The sequence below is a fragment of the Manacus vitellinus genome, unplaced genomic scaffold (assembly GCF_001715985.3).
Source record: "Manacus vitellinus isolate BGI_N305 unplaced genomic scaffold, ASM171598v3 scaffold_16_pilon, whole genome shotgun sequence".
NCBI classification, from domain to species: domain Eukaryota; kingdom Metazoa; phylum Chordata; class Aves; order Passeriformes; family Pipridae; genus Manacus; species Manacus vitellinus.
The window spans coordinates 2,658,507-2,682,929 of NW_021939189.1; the positions used below are offsets into that span (position 1 = coordinate 2,658,507).

At 47.7% G+C, this 24,423-nt stretch overlaps 1 protein-coding gene across 1 annotated transcript in view; it reads left to right on the forward strand.

Annotated features, from left to right (window-relative positions):
- Nucleotides 1-789: 789 nt before the first annotated feature.
- The window catches only part of LOC115307303 (immunoglobulin superfamily DCC subclass member 4-like), a 57,048-nt gene continuing 33,414 nt past the window's right edge, over nt 790-24,423 (forward strand). The window contains exons 1-3 of the mRNA XM_029958775.1: nt 790-950; nt 1,394-1,624; nt 1,659-1,771. Of these exons, the coding sequence (XP_029814635.1) occupies nt 790-950; nt 1,394-1,624; nt 1,659-1,771 (505 nt within the window). The remainder of the gene's footprint in view (nt 951-1,393; nt 1,625-1,658; nt 1,772-24,423) is intronic.

Genomic DNA, 24,423 nt, shown 5'->3' on the forward strand with positions numbered 1-24,423 from the left:
AATCTTTACCTCCACGCTGGAGTAGGGCAGAAGGGAGTGTGGATATTGCTATCCCCTTTTCTTTCCACAGGGGAGGTGAGCAAATGGATGGTGCAGGAATGGGGTTGGTGGATTTGCTGTGTCCTTTTTACCCTCCTTCCCAGCAAGGTGTGCTGTGAGTGTCCACCTGATGCTGGGCAAAGCCTCCCTGTACATCTGTCCAGAACAGGGGGCTGCTGCCTCTCAGGGCTTGTCTGTGCTGACAGTGCCAAGTACAAACTTAGAGTTGCATCACTCACAGGAAACCTGCTTCCCTCCACGCAGCCTTTCTGGTTTCATTTAAGTTTTTATAGCTCATTATATAAGCTAATAAATAGGAGGATCTGGATTAAGAAGGTTTCTTTTTTAATATTCCGCATAGCTGGAGCCCTCTCCACATTCCACCCTGCTGTGATAAAACATCCTGGTGTGCGGGGCAGCTTCATCTCCCTTTGGAGGCCAAAGCAGACCTGCTCCAAATGCGGCTGCCCTGGTGTTCGGTGCCACGTGCCAAAAGAAAGGTCTTGGTGTCACTTTCTCTCAGGACCAGACCTGCACCTGTGGCTTTACGGGTGTGTGGAGTTCGTGTCTGGGACCCAGCCAAGCCAGGGGCAGCAACTTTGGGCTCCATCTCTCATCTCCCTGCCTCATGGAGATGAGCTGGGCTGGTGGAGGGGTCCTGCCTCTCTCTGCAGTGATGGGCTGCACACGTGCCACACCGTGGATTTTATTTGCTTTATTTTTGCAGAACAGGCTAGGCTTTGACGCCCAATGAACGACAACACCCGGAGGGGCTGTGCCCCGAGACCGAGCCCCAGCAAAGCGATGGCGATGCGGTCTCTGGTGTCCGATTCCCTCCGCTGCCCAGCCCGGTGGTCAGCGCGGGAAGACCCGGCAGCACCGACGGGCAGCGGGGCCGCTGAGGCGGCACCGTGAGGGGAGCGCGGCGGCTGCGGGCGGCGCAGTGCCCTCCGCGCTCACCCGTACCCGAACTGGAAAAAAACCTAAAGAGTTTGAGGGAAATATTAATTAAAACCCCCACATAAAATGTTATAAATGCTTGTGGCTTGTGGAGCCGCCGTCGGAAGCTCCGCACCTGCCGTGCCCTCCTCCCTCGGGAGCGGGACCGGCCGAGGCGTCCCCGGGCAGCACCGTGAGGGGAGCGCGGCGGCTGCGTGCTGCGCGGTGCCCTCCACACTCGCGCGTGGCAAAACCGGGGGAAAAAAACCTGAAGAGATGTGTGTGTGTGTGAAATTAATTAAAAAACACACATAAAATGTTATAAATGTTGCGGCTTGCGAACTGCCGGGCGGGCGGAGGGAGCGCCGCCCACCTTTGTGCCGTTTTCACCCCACCACCCCCCCCCCCCCTTCAGGCGAGCGGGGGCCGCTCCCCCCGCCCGGCTGCGCAGCAATCCTAAGTGGCTGCGGGCGCTGTCCCGGGGACGGCGCGGAGGAGGAGTCCCTCGAGGCCCGGGCCTGCTCGACAAAGGCGGAGCCAGCGGGCAGTCCCAGGGCCGCCCCCGGCCCAGCGGGGGGCTCTTCTACGGCTGTGCAGGCGGGCTGGGGCTGGGCGCGGGCGCTCGACAAGATGGCGGCTGGGCGCGGTAGCGGGTGGGAGGAGCGCGCTCCACCTCGTAGATGGCTGGCGCGGCTTGTGGCCCCCTGCTCCCGGGCGCCCGCGGGCTTACATGGCTGGAGAGATCCTGCTCTTTGTCTCTGCTTCTCCGCCCTCACCGTCCTGGCCGTGCAAGGTAGGTGAGGAGGGGAAGAAGGGAGGCTGGGAGGGAGAGAGGGAAGGAAGGGGTCGGTGCCCCCCAGCCCGCGGGCGGTTGCGGTGCCACCTGCCCTCGCTCGGGCAGCGGGCGGTTCCGCGGGGTGGGCTGCCCGGACGGGACCCTCGCACCGCCGGTTCTTACCCTCTGTACGAGCCCTCTCTCCCGCTTAGTGACCATTCTGCCCCAGTCACCCTTTCCCCCCTTCAGTGGCCGTCCCGTCCCTCCGTGGCCATTCCCCCCTCTCTCACCCATCCCCTTCTTCCCTCCCGAGTCGGGCGACAGCTGCGCCCGTGGCCTCAGCCCGTGCCTGGACGGTGCCTCCTTTGGGGTCACCTTTGGAGGGTGACCCTGGGGGTGACACCCTCTCATTTGGAGGGTGACACTCCGCACAGGGCCCCCCCTCAGTGGCGGGGGCAGCGGACCGGCAGCAGCGTTCCCCGGTCTGTGCCTGGACAGTGGCAAGTGCCCTCCGGAGGGTCAGTGGCCGTGCCAGGCTGGCCGGGGATGAAGCGCTTGGCCGGCGTGGCCAGAGCAGGCCCAGGTGTGTATAATGGGGACCCTCGCTGCCCTTCGCTTCGCTGCCGCCGGCACGGAACGTGTGGCCAGGCAGATGTCCCGTTGGGCAAGGAAGTGACCCACGCTCCTCGTGCCCGAGTTTTGCAATGGTTACGCAAAGGGCTCCGTGCGGGGACACACGTACACGGCCGCCGGGCGCGTTTGGGACTTTCTGCGGTTGCTGTCGAAGTTTGCACCGGGGGTCAGTCAAACTGTGGACCTCGGTGTGCACAGATCATTCCCTGTGCATGCACGAAGGTGTAGGCTGGCAGAGTCACTCTGAAAAATGTGAGATGTCCCTCCTAAATGGGTTACTTGTGGTGGAGAAACCATCCCTATGTCATTGTACATTTTTATTCCTTTTATGATGCATTCAGGTTCGGCAGAGCATAATAACAGCACGTGGATGGCTGCAGGGTTGTTTTCTTTCTTTTTCTTCCGAATATTGTGAGCTGCTGTGAAAGGAGTAGGTTATGAGTCGACATAGGTGCTGTGGTAGAAGTGAATAACGGTACATGTAAATGGGCTGTTGTCACCAGTGCCTGTGGGTTTTCCTGGATGGATGGCAAGCTCTGACCCCACCAGCAGCTGGGCTGGGTGGGAGCTGCATCTCCAGCTAAGTGGATCCCGAGGCTTGTAATCGAGAACAATGATCTTTAAAAAAAAAAAAGACAGAAAAAATGGGGGGGAGTGGAGTGGATGTTGTTTTTCCAAACCCCCTTCAACAAGAAAAGTTCAAATGCTTTGCGGGAATTTACAGTTGTGGCTTCTTGGCGTTTTTTGTGAGCAATTAGGACACGAGTGAAAATTGTTTCTGTTTGTTTTCTAACAATGGGCCACATCTTGTGTAGGGAGGCAGGGAGTGCGTCCGTGCAGTCCCTGGACGTGCGGCTTGGTACATGCTGATGTGCTTTCCAACAGGTGGGTTTGATTCTGAAAAGAAAAACATGGACTTGTTTCAATGTGAAATTAATTTGGCAGAGAGTTGAAATGGTTTTGGGAAAGTCTGTGTTTGATCCCAAAACCCATGTGTTTTCATCCAAAGTTCAAACCTCGCTGGGTATGGAGTACCTAAGAGAGAAGTAGAGTAGAAAACCTTCCCCCCCTCTGGACTTGATGGAAGCAGTGGCACTTGCTGGGGATGTGATCCAGTGTTTTTGAAAGCCTTCTGCTGTCTGACTTTGAGCCTGTTTTCCCTGCAGTAGCAGGAAAGTATTTAAGGAAAAAAAAAACAACCACAAAACAACCCCTCTCCAGTTGACTCCGGCAAGGGGGTTGTGCTGGTGCCATTCCTTGGGGCTCTCTGCAGGGAACGTGTTGATGGGAAGTGGGCTGAGCTTTCCATCTGAGGGATTAGCTGAAATCCATCTGGGTTTGTGTCATTTGGGTTTGTGGTTGAGTCTTTTTGCTATGGAACAGATTTCCTTTTTCGACATCACCTTACTTGAGCCGTGATTTGTTTTATCCTTCCTGTTACGTTCTCCTTGGCAGCATGACCCCGCTGCCTGCTGAGTGCCTGTGCCGGGGAAGTCGGCATTCCCATTGTTTGGGAATCACTGTCACCCGCCTGCGGATCCGCCGGCCCCGTGCCTGTGGTGTTGCAGTGTCACTGGTCCGAGGGATGGGAGATGCAGGGATGACATGTTTCCTATGGCCCCCAAGAAATGGGGGGCACTGACAGTGCCAAACCTCGTGTGCACAGCGAGGGTTTGCCTGTATCCCATTTCCAGGGGCAGGTCTCTCCCACCAGAGCTTGCTGCCGCTGTGCCAGAGCTGTTGTGACAGGCTGCTCCAAAGTGGGGAATGTTCCTGCTGGCATTTCACTGTTTCTCTTCTGGCGTGTGAGCCTGAAGGAGAAACAGCTCAGGCTTGGTTCTGGTTTTGTTTTCCCTAGCTTTTCCTTCTTTTTTTTTTTAATGCCCTCTCCTTTCACTACCTTGAAGTCCAGAGTGAAGCAGGACCTGCTCGTTTTCAGGCATCTCCTCCCTCTTTTGCAGCAGAGTTTCTCCCGGCAGCTGCAGCAGGTTTGATGTGCTGCAGGGGCCCCACGGGGGTGGGTGACTACTGGTGGTGCCTGAGCCACCTCGGGTGCAAGTAAGAATGGAAAATAAAATGTCTTGCAATCTACCTTTCCTGGGGATGAAGGGAGACGATTCTCCCTGTGTGCAGCCTGGTTTGGAGCTGGCGGCAGCTTCTGTGGGACAGCACAGAGGCACCAGGGCCACATGATTTCAGGAACAGCTGAGCTGGGCTGGGGGTTGCATCCAGGACATCTCACCTGAGTGCCCACTGTGATGCTGGGCCAGTGGCTTCACCTGCCCTGGAATCCTCATGGCCCATCTTTAGACAAATGTAGAGATGTTCCTCTCTGTCAGAGGTGTGGAGAGGATGAAATCCATCCCTGGGGATGTAATCCATCAATAAATGCTCAGCATATATGTGATCTTTGTCACTCTAGTGTACAGCTATCCTGAGGACAGGGTGCTGGGCTGTCCCATGGATTTCTGACTCCTGGTCCCATGTTGCTTGCCAGATGATTTGAATTCTTACCTCCCTCGGGGCTGCTTTCCCAAAGGCTGGCTGTTCTCCTAGGGAAAAAATCCAGGTGCCTGTGAACCAGTCTGGGCATTTACAGCATAAGAGATGTTGCTTTGGACCATTTACACGCTCCTCTCCTGTTTAAATGGCTGCAAGGCTATTAAGCCTAGTCATGGTTATATAATTAAGATGGGAATTAATATTTAATCTGATTGTAATTTGTTGCTGGAATCCATCCCAAACTGTATCTCTGCATGAGGTGAGTGGGTACCTGAGGGAAAACTCAGGCCAGTGTTTCACGTAGGGGATTTTTTGCTTGGACACTGGGAATTACAGGCCTGCCTTGGGTGACAGAGAAACCCTAACCTTTACAAACCCTGAGTGATCATAGTCATTTTGTTATCAGTAGGAAGCAAATGTTTGTTTTATAGTCAGCTGTAATACTAGAGGGGATATGGTAAATCCCTGTTATCAGTATTTGCCAAGTGCATGTTGGGCCAAAATCAACTCTGGTGCAATTTTGTTACTTTCTGGAGAAGAACTGGACCTGCTTTTCTACAGTATTTTTAGCCTGGTTTTTGAAGGAGAAGAGCTGTCGTGCTATCTGGTTGTCTGTCCATCTCCCTTTCCTTTTCCCAGTAATTCTGGATGTGCTGGTCAGTCAGAACTGGTTTGAATATGGAGAACTTAGGGTTTTTGCAAATAAGCAACCAAATAGAGGAACGAAATGCAGTTTCTGCATGGACTGAAGGAGAGGCACCAGCAAACCTACCTGGGAAGGAACCTGAAGTGCCTCAGCTGCCGGTAGAGCTTTGAGCAGGTCGTGCACCTTGTTTGGGTGGGACAGGGCAATCCACTCGCAGCACACAAAGCTGCAGGAAATCACCATCTCAAGTCTTGTAGACACTTGTTTATTTTTGGAGTCTTTTCTGCTGTAAAACATGCTGTTGTTTTATGATTACACCAGTGTTCATGTCACAAGGCTTGGTGACGCTTTTGCTTTCCTCTCTTCTTGGGAAAGCACTTCCCAAACACAGGACTTGGAGCTGCTGTGACTTTGACTCTTTCCAATGTCTTTGTGATGGTCACTTGCTGTCTCTGCCTCAGTTTCCCCATTTGTTCTGCTGGGCAGGAGATGCTGTTGCACACTGTAAACACGAAGAACACCATCACTCCAAGTACCCTTGCATTTATTAAATCCCATGAGTAGGGGACCTCCAAGTTCTGCTTGTGCTTTTCTGACTTAACAGCTTGTTGGTGAGAGGATCCACAGTTGCTAACCCTGAATCTGCCATCTTCACAGAAAGCAGGATTGAGCTGTGTTTTCACATAGCCCCTACAGAGCTGCTAAACCCCCACCAGATGTGGGGGGAAGTCTGAAGAGCTTCTAGTTTGTCTGGCTTTGAATATGCTGAAGCCATCCTTGAAACATGGTTGAATCTCCTAGTTCTGAAAAGTAATGGAGTCTTCAAGGGAGAGGAAGAGCTGATGAGTGTTTCCTTGCAGAAGGGTAAATATCTGCTGGAACTGCAGCTGCTGAGAAGGGAAATTCCCTGGGAGGGCCCAGCCAGGTGCCATCAGCCTTGTTTGAGCTAACACTGTCCTGTGTGCGGGTGTCAGGACACTTTGTGAGCGTGGAGGTTGTGGAGCTTCTCTCCTGAATGTGTTTTCCTTCATGTCACTGATGCCCTTTGGTGTCTGTGTTTCACTCAGATCCTCTCCTGCTCCTAATCCATGGAATCCTGCTGCTCTGATATGGGCTTGCTTTATCTGAGAAGTCCAGCAGCTGCTGTGTCTTATCTCTGTGGGTAATAAACATACTTTGTGGTGGTTATGATAAGCAATTACTGTATTCCAGGGAAACTTTCATATCAGATGTTCTGAAATAATTTAAAAATCTTTATCAGCATTTTAAACGCAATTGCCTGTTAGTGCCATATTAAATCCAGCTGAGCTGTTGAATAACCTGGTTTATTCTATCCTTTCCTTTATTTTTCATATTTTAATTTTTTTTTCCAGATCTCTCATGGATTTCTTGAGGACAGGTCGTTAATATTTAAGGTGTGTTAATGAAATGTGAGCATCCCCAAGGCTTGCTCTCAGCCCAAATTGGTAGGAGAATTAAAATCTAGTGTGTGAAGTGTTGCATTTGTGCACAGTCTGCTGTGGCCCTTTCCCTTGTTCTGAGTGACTTCCCTGTTCCCATTTCCTGCTCTGGTCTTTGAACCACATTCCTTTTGGAGTTGGGATGGCTTAGCACCTTGTTAAATGCAAGACTTTGAGAAATTAAACTGTTAAAATGGTGCTGGGATGGCAGAACTTGCAGAGATGTGGAGCAAACTGGGATGCAGAAGCGATGCCAGGCTGGCATCAGGATGTGATAAGGTCCTGCTTTCTGTTTCACTGTCTGTGCTGGGAAATGTGCATCCTTGATCGTTTCTAAATTGACTGTCAATAGATGATCAAGTTAATTGGTGTGACCAAAAGGTCATTACTTAATGGGATGGATTTCTCATGCCCTGTTGTGCGGATACACTGAGGGTTTTGGCAAAACCTCTCTGTTCATGCACTCAGGGATTTGATAAAGCTTCTTTTTCAGAAGCATCATCAGTGCTTACACATTCTAAAATTACCTCAAATTTTGCTCTTAAGGTAGGACTGTCTTCTCTGTGGCTCTTGGCTGGCTGTTGGATATGACTGCAGAATGGGTACCTGTATTTTCCAGACAAGGGTGGAATTTTCTCTGATTTTATAAGAAAACTAGTCATATATTCACTAAGTCCCCCCCATTTGTTTGTTTGTTATTGCAATATTTGTTTGTTTATTGTTGCAACTGAGAAAGCTTTTATGTTCTTTTGGAAGTCTTTGTCCCTTTTTTGTGCCTTTTTTTTGGCTCATGGTCCAGCGAAAAACTCCTCTGTGCTCCTTGTAGTGGTGATGTGCTCTTACCTTTCTGGAAATACCAGTGCTGCCTTAAAGGAATGATAACCATAGTCCTTTTCACCATGTTGACCCAGAGGGACTGGGCCAGTTGCAGCCCATTTCTGTGTCCTACCAGTCCCACTTTTCTGTTTTACTCCTGGCAAAGCCTTGGGAGAGCTTGTAAGTAAGAGACAGGGAGCCAAAAAAAAACCCAAACCAAAAAAAACAGAACAAGGATTGGGGAGGGCAGAGAATTAGCAGATGTTCAGGCTGATGGGAGGGGTTTAGCACATGGTTTGGGGATGGGACTTGCCCCTGTATGGGAGATAAGGGTTGTGTAGGAGGTTCTGGGGCTTGTTTGGGGTTATCTTCAGCAGGGGGTACAGGTGTGGCATGGGGTGGAGGAGCGGGGGCTGCCGGCTTGGCTCCCTTGTTTCCTACTTGATAGGTATTTCCCCTTGTCACAGAGGCTCAGGCAGCCCTGCTGCTGGAGAATTCAGGCTGTCACAGGAGGGTGGTCATGTGCTCCACAGGTCTGTGTGGCCTGAGAAGATGCTTATGAAGGCATAAGCATCCCTTTTTATCTTATCCGAGTGCAATTTGCCAGGATAAGATAAAAAGGGAAAAAGAATCTCAGCATCTGATCCAACACCAGCTCCTTTGCTGGGTTGGCAAAAATTGTTTAGATTCTCCCTCCCAAGAATGGTTCTGTAAACATAATACTGCCTATTAGCCATGTAAATTACTGTCATTGGTGGCAATTGTGATGGAAAGATAAGTACCTTCAAATTCTGGTTTGATTTACCCCTGGTGCCCCCCCAGCTTGCTAAGCAGTTGTTTGTGTCAGTGCTGATTGCTGCTTTTGTCAGAGAAATCAAAATATTGATCAAAATTATTTAGCTCTGTGTCCCCTAGGTCACAGTAAATGCAACTTTTCTTTCTTTCCCTTTGTACTCTTCTCTCTGTACGGAAAACAAAGGGAACCTTTCCTCGAGAAGATGAGCCATACGTTCCCAAAGTCAAATGTCAGCCGCTTGAAGAGGGTCCTCAGGAGCAGACTTCTATCTGGAGGCTTTCCTCAAGAGTCTGTCAGTGGAAAATCTGGCTGGCAGCACCACCACAAGTGCTATTGTGGGGTTTTCTCTACGTGCAGAGTGGGGAGAGAAGGAAGTTTCTCCCAGCTGCTGGCAGAGAAGAGCTTCCCATTTACTTCACGCTTGTGGCTGCTGCCAGGATTTGCTGTTTAGCAGCAGAGGAGTTAAGTGAGGGGTGAAAGGCTTCAGCAACACTTCAGCTTCCAGGCACGAGGCTGAGCTGTCAGATAATTCTTCTCACTCTTTGTTTTTTACACCAGTCAAGGCACTTGGGTAGTTCTGAATGTTTTAAGGCCAGCGAGGCTGTGCTGCTGTCATGTGTGCTGTGGGAAGCTGAGCATGTTCCTTGTTCCAGGTTTAATAGTTGTGCTTGAACAAGAGCATCTCTTAAAAAGCAACATCCACTTCTGACTCAAACATTTCCTGGGGGTGCTTGTCCATCTCAGCCCCTCGGGAAGCTGGTTTGGTGTCCTTGCTCAGCGCTGGGCACCTTCAGTCTGAGTTTACCTTGCTGGGGTTTAGAGGGGTGTGTGAAGACAGGTTCAGGTATGAAAAGCCTCCCTGTGAGGATGTGTACACTGACCACATTTCCTGTAACCTGCTCTTTACTAAGCCAAGTACATGCAGGTCCTTGATTTTTTCACCTGTTTTTCATCTCTAATCTTGCCCTTCTGTAGCTGACACTAGTAAGTAAGCCCTGCTTTTCCAAGAATTGGGTGTTTGCTCAGCTGGGGAAATCTCTTCCTACTTCAATTCAGAGCCTGATTTCTTGGATTTAGACCCTGCAATTCCCTGGGGGCACCTGTTCCCTCACAGCTCAGTGCAGAGCTGCTGTTCAGCTCAGGCAGCAAGTGCTGGATGTGGGTTTCCAGATGTGGTGGGATCAGAGCCAAGCAGAGGGAAAAATAAAGAAACCTTTAAGCTCTGAGAGTGTCTCTTTGCTGAGCAGCCAGGCTGTTACTGAGGCAGATTTTGGGTGTTGCAGCAGGACCCTCACACACAGGAAACCAGAGGAAGCATCAGGATGGGGCACGTGTGTGTAACTTCCATAGGGATTTTAAAGAGAAAGGCTAAGCTGGTATGTGGTATGTGCAGGCCTGTAAATGAAAATTCCTGAATATTTATTTGTGTATTTTAAAGTTTGTGAGGTTTAAAAAATGCTGCCCTCCTAGGGAATATTTTCTTCTCACCAGAAACTTGTTAGACTAGAAATTTGACAGAACTAGTTTTTATGACATTTCCTGAGCTGAACTAACTGTGTGTTTTGGAAGGGGGAAGAGGACGGTGTGGATGTGTGTTTTTATGTAGATTTCATTAAAAATGTGACTGGGATTATCCTGCGAGCTATCTGAGCGATGTGAAGGTCTCTGCTGGAAAATGCAAGTGATTATAGGCTGGTGACTAACAAATAATCCCTGGCTAATACAGGGTGGGCTCAGTTAATGTTAATCCCTGCTCAGCAGTAGTAAAAGTTAGATCAAGGAGATTTTGCAAGGCTGTTACTGACCTGAATGTGAGAATGATCACACAGCCTTCCCTAAAATGAAACTGGCTCTCTGGAAGAGGCATCGTTCTCATTGTTTGCTTCTTACACTGGAGAAGGAGCTGCTCAAAGAGGCCCAAAATTGCCTGGTTATGAAGATGAGGATTTCTCCTGTGCTGGTGTTACATGCTGAGGCACAACAGACCTCATTAAAAGAGAAGCAGCAGTAATTAGTCTAGATTAATGGAATAAATCTAGTTTTAGTAATAAATGAGGCTGGATTCCTTGGTCCAGAGCAGCCACCATCTCTAGTGCTCATCTAGCAGTTGGATACACAGAGGCAAAACTCTCCTCACTGTGGAGAGAAGTGGGTGATCTGGGGTGTTTTTGCTGAAATCTCAGTGTAAATCCAGGTGTTGTTTTTAGGTGTGTTTTGGTGAAATAAGCAGAAGCCCAGAGACAGGCAGGGAAAAGCATCACAGCCAAACCTGGACCCCACTTGATCCATGAGGGCCCCAAAGTGGTGTGACAGTCCCCACAGGAATTCTGCTGCTCGGATACTGTGCGTGGAAAGTGTGTCCTTCACCATTTGGAAGCAGACCCAGGGCTTTTACTGCTTTGTCCTCAAACTGTCAGGTTTCAGCTGGCTGCAGCTTTGGAAAAAGGAAAGATTTATGTGCTCTGAAGAGAAACTTGGGCTGACAGTGGGTAAATGCACTGTAGATGCTGGGAAATTAAACAGCCAAGTAGGTGTGAGGGGTTTTTGAAATAGGCAATGAGATATATTTTCCTCGTGTTGTTATGAGAGATGTAAGTTTAAGTTTGGAAGTGGGAGGGCAGATTTCCACCCATTCTGACCCTCAGTTCTAACCATGTTCAAAAGGTGGTACTGCTCCTTGTTTTCCTCCACCTGCATGTGCATCCCCATAGCCAAGGATCTGGGCGTTATGTTGCTGTTTTTCCTGACACGATCCCTGAGCTGTAAGAGCTCACTTTACATTTTCAGTGATAACTGAGTTTGCAGATTACAACCAGATCCTGTCTTTTAAAACTGGACTAGGTAAGAAGTTAGGCCAGGAGGATCAAAGTCCCAAGGTGATCAGGTCCTCGGTAAGATCAGTGAATTGTGTAGCTGTGGGCACTCCTTTGACATAATAGTTTAGCATCTCCTTTTATTATTTTCTGTGTCAAACCTGCCCTCTTATCTGGTGTTGTCCAGGCGAGGCTGGCTGGCTGTGTTGATAACGTACCTGTGGGGGTTAGGTGATAACAGGAAGGAGCAGAACATGGCCAGATAAAGCCAGGGGTGGTCCACACCCGTGGAGGGAGCTGGTGTCAGACACTGCAGGCCAGGCAGTAAAACCCAGAGGGTTTTGTGACCCTGCAGTGAATGGTGACAGGGCTGTGCCTGGACAGTGATGCTCTGTCTGGACTGCCCACGCTGTCTGTGCTCTGCAAAATTAACTCCTGGCCTCAGCTCCCCTCACCTTTTTCCCTTTTGTTCCTGTGCTGTGTGGGTGGTGTGTGTGTCCTTGTCCTCCCAGGGAACGACTCCTCTCTCGGGGTAATGTGGGCTTGCAGTGACAGTGGGCCTGCAGTGACAGTGTCTGCACTGAGCTATTAAACATACTTGCCCATTAGTTCTCTTTGTTGCTGTTCTGAATTGTCTTCTCTTCCCCTGTGTGCTGGCTCATTATTTCTCATTAATTCATGGTTTGTGCAATTACCTGGGAAATGCAGGAGAGTTGGCAGGGGTTTGATGAGCCTGACTTATCTTTTTGGGGGTAGATGAGTTTGTACCAATACAGCGTGGAAGAGTTGGTTCTTGTCTTTTCAGAGTGACAAGTTGCACACCCTGGCCTTGCTGCAGGAGCTCTGTGGGACAGGGTGGCTGTTTGGAGAGAGCTGGAAAGCACAAGGAGCAGGAAGAGGGTCTATATGTGTATTTTCTTGGGTACCTGGTACAATTGAAACTAGAGCTGTTCTTGCCATTCTGTGTCTTCTCTGTACTGTGGCACTTTACACCCTGCCCTGAGGAGATTCTCCAAACTTCAACCCCAACCTATCAAGAAAATGTGAGCAAACAAGGGAGGCTCTTTGCTTGACTTTAAAAAACCAGAAACGTACAACAAATAGTTCCAAATACATGCCAGGGGTTTTGTTTGTTGTGAGAGCTTTCAGCTCAGAGGAGTGCGTGTGTCTTGGGGTGACACCCCTGCAGAAGGGTTCTCTGCCCTTTTTCTTTGAAGATAGCATTTCAGGTAAGAACAGAGGTGTGATCTGGTCCCTTTTTGTGAGGAAAAAGCCAGCACACAGCAAGATAAAAGAGCTGTCACTGGGTAAAATGTGGTAGTTTGGCTGCTTGTACCTTATGTTTTACTGACAAATATGTTGTGCCACTGGTTTTCCCATGTGAATGCTCCCAATTTTTAAGGGTTGTATTCATACATGGACTTCCCAGCTGCTTGGAAGGACCTCTTGATGGAAGCTGGACTAATCTGTTTGCTGGATGGCTTCCCAGCTAGACTTCAGGCTGTTGGTGAAGGAGCTTTACCTGCCCTCCTCCTCCCATTTTTGTGTTCAGGTGAACTGCAGAATCTCATTACCCATGGCAGTGGCAGGGCTTTGAAGATTTCTGACCTAATTATCTCATTTGCGCTGTGAGTAGCAGTAATATCCATGTGCTGTCAGGGAGACTTTGCTATTGTGGCAGCTGTACAGTGGTGGGAGAAAAAGGCCTCGTGAAAGGGCTCATGCAGAGGGTTTGCTTCCCACAGCAATGGGCTGGCTCAGGCTTCCTGCACATTCCCAGATGAACAGGTGCTTTCCTGCAAGATCTAGGTGGGGTGAATGTGGTGTAAGTGAGAAGGTACCATGTTATGGACTCCATCCATGGCCTTGCAAATGCGTTTTTGGGGTTATGTTTGTGAGGGTCCAGCTTCCAAGGTTAAGTTATTTCTTTGTCAGGACTCTAAAAGCAGATTAATGTTGTGTAGAATCTGCCATTTGACTAAACAGCATCTGTGGAGGGGCTCTTTGGTTGTGGCATAGTTTTGTGTTCTCTTGTTCTCTGGTGGGTAATTAATTACAAAGGAGGTGGGTTAAATATAGGAAGTTTCAGTGGTGTGTGAGGGCTGAGATAGAGCCATGTGCTTGCACATCATTTGTGAGTCTCTCCTAGAGGCGCCTTTCCTGTATTTATTCTTGGATACAAGGAATCTTCTGCTGTTTGAGTGAAACAGGTCTGTTATTAACTCTAGCTATTCCCACCCTGAAACTTTATCAAAGTGTTGCCACATCTCTTGTAGGTAATGAACTTCTGAGGCAGGCATGGTCTAAGTAATACTAAACTGTGTGTAGCAAGAGGGGAAGGAAAAGGAGTGTGGGAATATTTGAGGCCTTGATCATCAGTTGAAGGAGGAGGAATAAGAAAGATCTTTGATGATTAAGATCTTTGATCTTGAAGATGATGAAAAATTCAGAGATATTAGAGTGTGCTCTATCCTGGTATAATTTCTTGGGTCTTTTTGGATCAGTATCTCTGTGCTGCCCCTGTGTTAAGGAAACAGCCACAACCACGGCCAAGAAGGATGGAGGATGGTAGTCACCTGATGCTACAGGTGACTGGTCCCCTGAGGGGCCTGTAAGAGCTGTTTTCTTTGGCCTTCTCTCCAAGCTGTTGGTTCAGAGTCATCTTCCAAGTGTCTGTGTGGTTGTGGCTGGGTGGAAGGCAGTGGGTCGGCTCTGGTGGCACAGGAGCTGTCACAAAAGCTTGGCAAAATGCTGGTTCTCCCTTCCATGGTCTGAGAGGTCTGATCTGTTGTGAAGCCAACCAGTCTCTCCAAGGCTATTCTCACTCCCAGTAACCCTCCCTTTGGCTTGTATATCCAGAACACTGATTGCTGAGTAAAACAAGTGTGCAAAGTCAAGTAATCCTTGCACATCTTGAGTATTGCTTTCCCTTTCTGTGGTTCCACATAGCAGCTGGGAGAAAGTTGGTTTGGAAAACAAAGCTGTTAGGAACTGTTTGTTTAGACACAAGGCAAAATGAAAGTGGAAAACATAATCTGTCTGTCCCCCTCCGCCTCCCACCTTCTTTTTGTTTAAAATGTCCACATGCCATTTACTTTCAATAAACAAAAGATGTTTCTTATAAGCTGGTGTTTACTCGTAGGGGAATGTGATTTATTAGGGAACAGAAATCCCTGCTCACGCCTATGTTTTCAAACTGGAGCAAGAGTTCATAATTTTATAGACCTTTCAAGAAAAGATTTCCTAAAGCAAACAGTGAGGAACTGTTAAATTACAGTCACGTAAAACAACAGTGTAATAGTGTGATTGCTCAGTACTAATGGCTTTATTATTCTCTAACAAATAGGAGTGGTTTGGGCTTGTGGGAGATAATGTAACTAACTTCAGATTCCTCTAGTCCTCTTAACGAAGGAGATAAGGACTGGATGGGTGTTTAACTCCAGCTTTCATCCAGGATCATGTGGGAAAGAGCAGCTTTCAGAAAAGCCATGTAGAGTTTCTCTCTAGAGCCTGAGAGCCACTGGAGTCTCACAGTGCCCCTCTGAGTTAGACAGGGTCTCACTCCCCCAGCATTTGCTTGGGGTGTCTCTGTGACTCGTTTTCTCTTTCGAGGGAGTGAGAGAGTGATACAGCTCTGTCCAGAGTCACAGGTGGTGGGTGGGGGCTGTATTGGGGCCTCTCCTCACCCTGTCAGCTCACAAGTCCTGCAGGACTCCCAGGCAGTCAGAATGCAGTGTTCAGGCCAGGACTTCAGGAGTGAGCTGCTGTGGGTTCTGCTGAATTGTTCAAATCCCTGGATGTGAGCAGCAATGTCCTTGCAGTGCCTGGCACTGTCATATCTGAATCCCACTGAGCCCCAGGTTTGGACCTCATCTACTCTTGGCTTTCCACAGCTGCTCACATGGGGCTTATGTGAGTTGAGGTGCCAGATGCCTGGCCTTGCCTCTGCCTTGTGTGTGTGTCACCTCCAGGTGCTGATGGTGGTGAAAACGGCTCCTTGAGGATGGTCTGTGCTCCCTCTGCAGCTCTGCCAGCTGTGCAGGACACTTTGTCACTGCAGGTAGTGAGAGCTGTGACAGTTTGGGTGGTCTCAGCTGCAGCTCCTGCTTCCTACAGCCTTGTGGTTCACATGTGTCTGAGGATTCCTGCCTGGAGCCTGGGTGGGATCCCTGACAGATGCACAGTGCCCTGGCTCTCCTCCAGCTCCAAGTCGTTGCAATGACCTCTGCTGAGACACGTGTGTTGAGAGGGACCCATCTCCTTTGCTTATGGGTTTTTTTTTCTCCTAGTTCTCAGCTTTTTCCTGTATATCAGGCTCATTTCTGGCTACCCTACATGAGGCACTGGATTATATTATTGGGTTGGACCCCCTGGCACTGGGGTGTTACACCTACACATGAGCTGCTGAAAAACCTTGTACCAGCATAGCTGGTACAAAGATTATTTCTTCACTTAGAAGAAATAATCTTTGCGAAGAGAGCTGTGGCTTGTAATGAAATAGCTTTACAGTGACATAGTTTCAGTGCTGCAGTGTGTCTCTGCTGGTTTTCAGGTTATTCCTGGCTAAAAATATTGCCCATTAAGTCTTCTGGAACAGGATGTAACCGTATTTGAAAGGTATTTTATTCCTGTGTGTTATTGCTAAGTGGTTTAACTGATACTGCATTTGGAGACCTACTTTGTAGGATCTTTTGTCTGAGGTGGAAGTTGAGGAGAGAATTAAGTGAGCGTTTCCGATGGTGAGGATGTGGTGCTGGCATGGAAGGCTGGGGGGGCTGGGAGCTGGGAGCCAGGACTCGAGATCCACACTGGTGCCTGGCTCTGACTGATCGGAGCTGCTGGACCAGCAATTTCCATTTCTGGTCTTCCCTGCCCCCAGACAACGAGAGAGACAGAACTGCATGGAAAAGAGTTTTACCACCTACTTCATTTGAAGCTGGATGCACTTGAGATGTGTTGAACAAATGGACAGTAGCCTTCCTTCTCCCTGGGGACAGCTTTTACATGGATGGGAAGCTACAGATGGGGCCCAAGGCAGAAATGCAAATAGGCAGGGCTGTGATACGAAGCATTTGGCAGCATCGCAGGCTTAAAAGCGTCGTCCCCACGGCTGCTTGATCCTGCTTTCTCAGTTGTGCTGACACAGCTGGTTGTGGGCTGTACTGTGAACTGTGCGAGTGGAGCTTTGACCTCCAAACTGTGGGATTAGCAGCCTTTGCTGCTGGCACCGTGGAGCTGGCCAAGCCCATTCCATCCCAGAGCTGCTGGTGAGAAGCCCTCAGAGATGTCCTCGCTGCGGTCACAGCTTTGCAGAGAAGAGCAGTAGTGAGCACAAACAGCTAATTAGTTTTTATAACCCTCTTTTGTTTACTTTTGGAGACACGAGTCCCTCGCTCGCTGGCTGGCTCCCGCTCAGTGTGGTGACAATGTCAGCGCGGGTGTGGGAGGCTCAGGTTACACGGGGAGAGTTCACACAGGTTTGGTTTCAGCGCAGGTCTTGTCCCCGAGCTGTTCCAGCACTTTCCTGGCAGGAGGCAATCGGTGTCAGAACAGGTTTGGCCCTGAGACTGTGGAAAAACCCCCAGTTTTGAGGGACAGATCTCCCGCAGTAATGAGTTCAGTGATGGGCTGAGTGTTTTTTGTAGATGATGAAAAGGTCAGATCTGTTGCCTGGGTTATGTAGAAAGGTTTTGTTCTGGAACAGGCTGCTCCTGATCAGCTCCTGTCTCTGCTGAGCTGCCAGGCACTGCTCTAAACTGTTTTTCCTGTATTTTCCCCATCAGTGAGTGTTGGAGAGGTCACTTTTTCCTACGTTTTCCTCATTGCTGAGTGCTGGAGAGTTTACTTTTTATGTTACTATGGTTTTTTAAGGCTGGAAAGTTTTGAGTTCAGATCAGCAACTTTAAAATATCCCTGGGTTTGGAGCCTGCCCTACTTGGAGTTTGGTTTTAATCACAAGTTTTAACAAATTGAGTCTACTGAAAACATTCTCAGTGAAACACCCTCATTTTTTTTGTTCTCAGAACCCCTTAGCTATCTTGGAAGAAACAATATTTTAATTGAAGCCATGATAAAAGCAGAGCGGCAGCAGTTGTTGTAAAGCTTAATTTATTAAACAGCCTTATTTTTAATGCAAAAAAAAATCTGTAAAGAAAAAAAAAGCTGTACGCTTTAAAACTGTCAAAATAAAACCTACAACTTTGAAGTCTTAAAATACTTTGGGAAATGCTGAATGTTTTTGACTGGTTATATGGAACAGCTGAACTGACTTAACTGGAACAAAATTAGAGGAACAAAGAGGTTTTGTTTCCAGAGTGTATTCTTTGCCCTTTGACAGCGCTGTCTGGCTCACGCTCCAAGTTAGATACACGGAGCAGGTCGCTGTCAGCTTCCCCCCCTGTCCTTAGACTTCCCACATAACCAACCCACTGGAACAACAATAATATGCTTATAAAAGGGCAAAAATTACAGGGAGATTGGGGGCAAGAGCAGAACTTGAACCTCCTGTAACTGTTGGGTTGGTTTTTTTTGAAGGAGTCTTGTATTGATGGTGCCACATGTCGGTGTGGGGGTACCACAGGCTATCAGGGCTTTTCCTGGCTGGTTGTTGATGTTGCATCCTGCACAACTGGACCTTCTCAACATGATCTTGAAGTAAGAGCCTTGCTGTCCATGAAGATGCTCTGAAAGTCTCCCAGTGTTCTCTTCCCATGTACCCACATCGTGCTTTCATCACCAAGAGGGTGAGATGGTTCCTATGCATATGGGGTATCCCTGGCATGGTAGCTGGCACCCCGGTGCTCACGTGCTCTGTTCTTCTGTCATTCAGGGCTATTTGCATGAAAACAGCCTCTCAGAAAAGTCAGTCTTCTGTTGGGGAAGGGTAGACAGCAGGAGGAGATGAGCAGCTGAGAAATGGGTCTCTTGTTTCCATGCAAATATCCTATAAAGAACAAAAGAGGGGGAGAAGCGTGCTCAGAGATGGGGTCTGCCAGCAGAAAGGCTCCAGAGTTGTTTTCCATGAGTGGCATCAGGTCCATGTGAATGTAATTTTTACACTGTTGTGGCTGTGGGTCTCCTGGGTGAGTCACAGATGCTGCTTTTGTTTTGGACTTCTCGAGGGCTAAATCCTCTGTCTGTGGGAATTTTACTGCTGACTTCACTACCAGAGAATTAGGGCTTTTGGGGTCTGCTGCTGGAATGAGTTACCTCTTGTTCCCAAATCTCAGCTTGTATAAGAGGTAGGATGCAAATTAACACAGCAGTTGCCTTGTGTGCCCCTGGTTATATCACTGTGCCTGGCTCTGAGTGTCCTGGGGGTGGATTTCACTGGCTTTAATGACTGCACTGGGGTTTCTTTCCCAGTGCATGGGAAAGTGCTTATTTCCCTTTCCTTGGCACCTGAGCGTGTTGGGAAGGTGTCAGAGGGTGGGAAGCCCTGCATGCCAGCTAAAGCCACTATCAAAGCAGGGCTGTGAGCAGCAGTCTTGCTGGAGTTGACTTTGAATGTCTTGGAGAGAAGGTGGGTCTGGAGATAGGGACAGTGCTGTGATGTGCTTGAATTGATGTGTCAGTGACAAAGAGCTCTTGGGGACTGGCTGGCATTCACTGCAGCAGGAGCTGGGCTGGGTTAAGGCTTGGCTGCTCAGAGCTGCCTGTAGTAGAGGGAACCAGCTTGATAATAAAGGTAAGAGGAGTAACTGCACGTCTCCCTCTTCCATCACTGCCCCAGCAAGGCACAAACCTCCGTTCATCAGCATTCACGTCCTTTGCACCCATGGGTATGGAGTGAGTTGCAAGCCAGGGCTCTGCTGGAGCAGATGCACATGGAATTTAGTAGCTTCCTTAGAAATAAGTATCAGCAAGATGTCAGAGAGGTTAGGCTCATTACGAGATCTCATTAATTCTGTGGAATACCCTGTAGAGAATATATTAATATTCTTATTCTGTTGACATATATTAACATATATAATAGTTGTATAATTGTTACTAATAATTATGATAATAATAAGCTTCTTCTCGTAGACATGTCAGAATGGATATTCAGAAGTCCCTGTAGGTACTTTTAAATCACAGTTGATGGACAGAGGTGCTGGTGTTCTGAGAAGTGCCAGTTTTTTGCCTGCTCCTGGCTGGGAGCAGTGTGAACCTGGAGGCCAGATTTCACAGGAACAGTTGATAGTGTTTATCAGCACTGGTTGGCTGGCTCAGGCAGTTTGGGTGAGGATGTTCTTATGCTTTTAGCTGGAAATTACCATTCCCTACCCTGATGTTTGCTGCCATTCAGCAGAAGCACCTTAATTTGAAGTGTGCCTGCTCCTGTGCCATTGCAGGGCTGCAAAAGTAAAAGTCACCCTCAGCCTAAAGCACCAGTTTGGAGAAGCCCATTCTGCTTTGCCTTACAAGAAGATCACTGTCAGTGACACTCTCATCCGGGGGTGTCCTTTCTTACCAACTCCAGGCTTTTCAGATCCTGCCCCAGATGAGATAAAGGTCTTGGTTGTGTGTGTTACGTGTGCATAGTTGCTACCCTACTAGGCCAAGTCTTGACACTGGTTGTAATAGAAAACCAGAGGGTGCCCTGATTTTTAAATCATTAAAAGAACTTGAAGACATTCAAGAAGCTTGGAGCTTGAAAGGTTCTGGATTTAAAATGTCTTCTCCTATTTTCTTAAATATAAAACCTGCTAACAAGCACACGGAGACCCACAGCGACTACAATGCAAAGCTTGGTTCAAAGGGTACAGCTCTTCTTGATTTATTGGAGAACATTACCCTGTGGCATATCTGAAAGCCAGATACAGGGTGACAAAGCAGCATGCCTATGGCAAAGCAGTAATATTCACAGTTGTCCAAAGAAAGATTTAACTTTTCCAGCCAGCTTTTACTGATGCAAATTGTCACCCGCTGTGTTGCAATAAAGAGCAGAAATAACTAAATATGAAATGCTGACTCCTAAAGGGGAGTCATCTGAAGTGCTTTGTGTTGCAAGATTTCATGAAAATGGTTTTGAAATGTTCTGCTGCCTTTACCTTGCAGAGAGGCCAGTGGTGCCAGCTGGCAGGTGCTCTCAGCAGTGCATCATCCCGGGGGTGTTCGGGGTGGAGCGTGAGCGCTGGAACATCCCGTCCGGCTCACAGGGGTCAGAACAGGATTGTTCCAGCAGTGCCTTTTTTTTTTTTTCCTTTTTAAAAATAAATAAATTAAAAAAGGCTTTGTCCAGTGCAGGTATAAAAGTCTCCAGCTTGGTTTCAGTCTCTTTTTTTTCCTGGCAGCAGTTCCAAATCACTCCCTTCCCTGGCAGGGGATGGCTCTCTAAAGTACATCTTAGGGTTCCTGCTCTGTAGGATCAATGCAGGATGTGTTCAGTGAAGGTCTCTTTCATTAAGTTCATATTATACAATATAAAGGGCATTTTTGTTCCTAGTGTGACCCCTTTGCTCTGTGTTGTAGGTAACTTGCATCCTGGTGCCCAGTGTTATAGCTCCTGCTTCCTTTATGAATTGCTCTTTCTGCTGCTCCCGTTGTTATCCTTGCCTGGTTTGGGGTTTTGTGGTGTGTTTTGGGGTTTTTTTCTGTTGTTTTTTTTTTTTTTCCTTTATGTTTTTAATAGCCTGCATTAAAGTTGTATGTTCTTTACAGCAGATATCTTGGGCTTGGTTTTATTTTATGTTTATGAAGCATCCAGTACAGTTTTGCCTTGATCTTCAAGCAAGACCACCCCAAGCTAAACACTCCAGCCTGTAGTCCTTATCCTGCTGAAGCTCAGATGCTCTGGTTTCCCGGGGTTTTGCCAAGACCCTGCTGGGCCAGGTCCAAAAGGTGAATTCAGACACCACCCAGCTTCTCTAGAACTTTGTTTCCAGCTTCAATCCTTGCATCCTCTCCCCTCAGTCTAATTAAAACCTGCTGTAACGAATGCTGTGAAACCAGCTGCCATGCCTTGGCAGGTAGCAAAGCCAGGGCAGCGAAACCTCCAGCTAATCCATCCATGCTATGAAGTCATAAGAATCTTGTTAATTTTTAAAAAGCCCTTGATGCCCACTAATCCAAATCAATTTTCATTTCTTTCATAAAGTCGTGCTTCCATTTAGGCTTCAGCTAAGAATTACAGCTAATTTGTTCGATTTTATAACAGTATAATTGAAAAAGTGATTTTAATGTCCTGGCAACCATATTCCCTTTCTTTGGTTGTTAATGAAAGAATCCATTAAAGTTAAATGATTTGGGCACAGATTCAAGTTGAATCGCCTGAATATTCTAGGGGAGTGTTTCTGACCATCTGCTGCTCTGTCATTGGCGTTTGTGTTGTAAATGGGACTGAGAGAAGGACTTCACAGGTCTTGTTCAAACCATTAAGCATAAAATATCATTTTAATTTTCTGATCTCAGTGTAAATAGTGGAAATGCTCAGGAGAGTTGGGTCTGCTCTGGTCATAAAATCGCTGCTGGGCCGTGCTTCCACGTCCTTTTTCGGGGATCTCATGGCTGTTTGTATTGATTGCAGCACATCATTCAGGGTTGTGAGTTCCTTTTAATGACAGGCACGACAACTGGAAGTGGAGCCTGTGAAGGGGAAAGCACACGTGATGGAGAAGTGTTTTTCCTGCTGCCTGGAGTCAGGGTCGCCGTGTCCGTCTGGTTGCAAAGGGAGCAGTGAGTCCTACACTGGGCTGGGAGCGGGAACAGGGACAACTAATACATGGGAGCAGCTGTTGTCATCGCCTGCTCCTTTGCATATTGCCCTGGTGGGTGAGTTAGGGCTCTTGGACCAAGCTGGCACTCAAAGCACAAGCCTTGTTTGCCCAAGCAAGGGCAGAGTCAGAGGGCTCATGTCCTTTCCCTGTATCACACTCTTCCTCTTTCCTTTGCTGCCAGGCTTTCTTGCTGTGCTTGGTGACATGGGACATGCCTGACCTGCTGGGAAGCAGGATGGACAATGAACCACACCATGGAATCCACTGGAGCTGGCTCTGACTCTCACTGGAAGTAGATGAGTCTTTGGGTGTTCTGTTAAAGCTGGAAGTGTGCTTGTCTTGCAGCGTGAAAAAAAAAGAAAATAAAATCACATGCGGTGTGTTTCTTTGGAAATGTTGAAGTGCAGCCCAAGTTTCTGGAGGCCTTTGAAATGAGGGAGAGGCAGGGTGGGCTCTGTCCGTTTGCTCCAGAGCTTTACACTGCATTTTGCATCTAAAAGTTTGAGTTGCAAAGGGTGAAGAATTGTCTGGTAGAGAGGATGGGACTTGTTGGTTGGGAAGTTTGGCTGCAGGATTCAGACCTGCAGTGGGGACAGTTGCATTCCTCTGGGCATTGACTTTTCCCAATGTTTGAAGTTGAGTATGATGCTTTTTCTTTTTTTTTCTTCAATTTCTGTAGGGTGGTGAGATCTTGACTGATAAAATATTCACTGTTGGAACTGAGCATTTTTCAATTTAATGTATTTATATTTGTATCTTTGGAATATACAAAGCCATTAACCCAGGGGAAAAGAGCTACAAAATACACTTAGAGTTTTAACTGTAGCCCAAAGGTGAAGGATCTTTGTTTATTTTATTTGGCAATATTGGCTTCTGGTTAAGTGACTATTCTCAAGAGGGATAATACTGGAGCTTGTATCATACTGCATACTTTTAGTTTTCTGAGGCGTGGAGAGATGAAAGTATATCCTAAAAATATGCTAAACTGAAATAGTTGAAGTGTAAAAATAGGTAACATAACAGATCTTGTTTCAGACTCCTCTGTGTTGTTTGCAGATCAAATGTGTGTGCGATGAAGTAAAATCAGGAACTTGTGCATCTCACAAAAGCAAAATGACTGGGTTTCCTTTCAACATCAGTGAAAAATGCAGGAAGTCGTTATGTGTTTAAATGTTTTCCGTGAAGTCATGCAAATCTAAGGCAGTCATTTTAGCCTGATGTGGTCCTTTAAACCAGCAAATCTCAGGCTTATTCAGCTCGGACCAGTGCTCAGCAGCACAATTACAGTCACTGCAGCAAATGGGCCTTCTGATGTTAACACCAGCAGATAACAAAAATAGCATTTAATAACTTTCATTAGAGTTAGTGTTTCTAGGGCTTTGGGGCTTTGCTCTTTCAAATCATTTACATAATTTGCAGGTACAAGCTGCTGTGCCAGACTGTCCATCTGATTCTCTCTCTGATCAGAGCATATTAATGCACTTGTTTGATGGTCTGTTACCAGTAATTACCTTGGATTGCATTAGGAGCATTTCCAACATTGCAGCTGGTCTGTATTTTTCACTAAGTGTATTTCAGGGCCCAATTACAGGACTCTGATGTGTTATTGTTCCAGTGTGCTTGTTCAAGCTTGTAATTTTAATGTGCCTCCACACTGTAAATCTCTGGATGCAAACCCAGGGCTCTGTCCTGAGTTCCCCACGCATCCCGTGCCTGCAGCAGCTTCTGTAGGGATTGTCTCAGCTGTTCCTCACTGAATTTTTGAGAAGGGAAGGACGAGAGCCAGGAGGTGGAGGCTGCCTTGGAGATGTTTGTTTATAGAGCGAAGCCTCAAGGTTGGTGTGTGGTGTGCTTGGTGTGGAGCAGGTGGGAAAGGCACAGGAACAGCTCAGCCCTCCCTGCCTCAGGCAGTGTGGGGATTGCAAAGAGGTTTTCAGTGATTTTAGTGTTTAAGTCACTTTGGCACTTTAATAATCATCCTTCAGCGCAAGGGAGGCTTACACTGATAGTCCTGTACACGGGGACAGCCCTCCCTGTTCTGCTGTCAGCACTGTGAGGCACCCTGGGGAGAAGAACTGAAAAAGGCTGAGTTCAGCAAATCTAGATTTCAGCCTGTTCTAGACTTATCTGCCTTCAGAAACCTTTCTAGGGTCAGAGAGGAGAAATACGAAGGCTTAACCTTTGTGAAAGTCAAGCACTTTACCGTTATAATTGCCGTTGACAATTCAACATGATGAATAAATTATTACTGCTATTGATTTGTTTCATCTTTCTGGACCATTTGTTTGCAGGGGATACATCAGAATA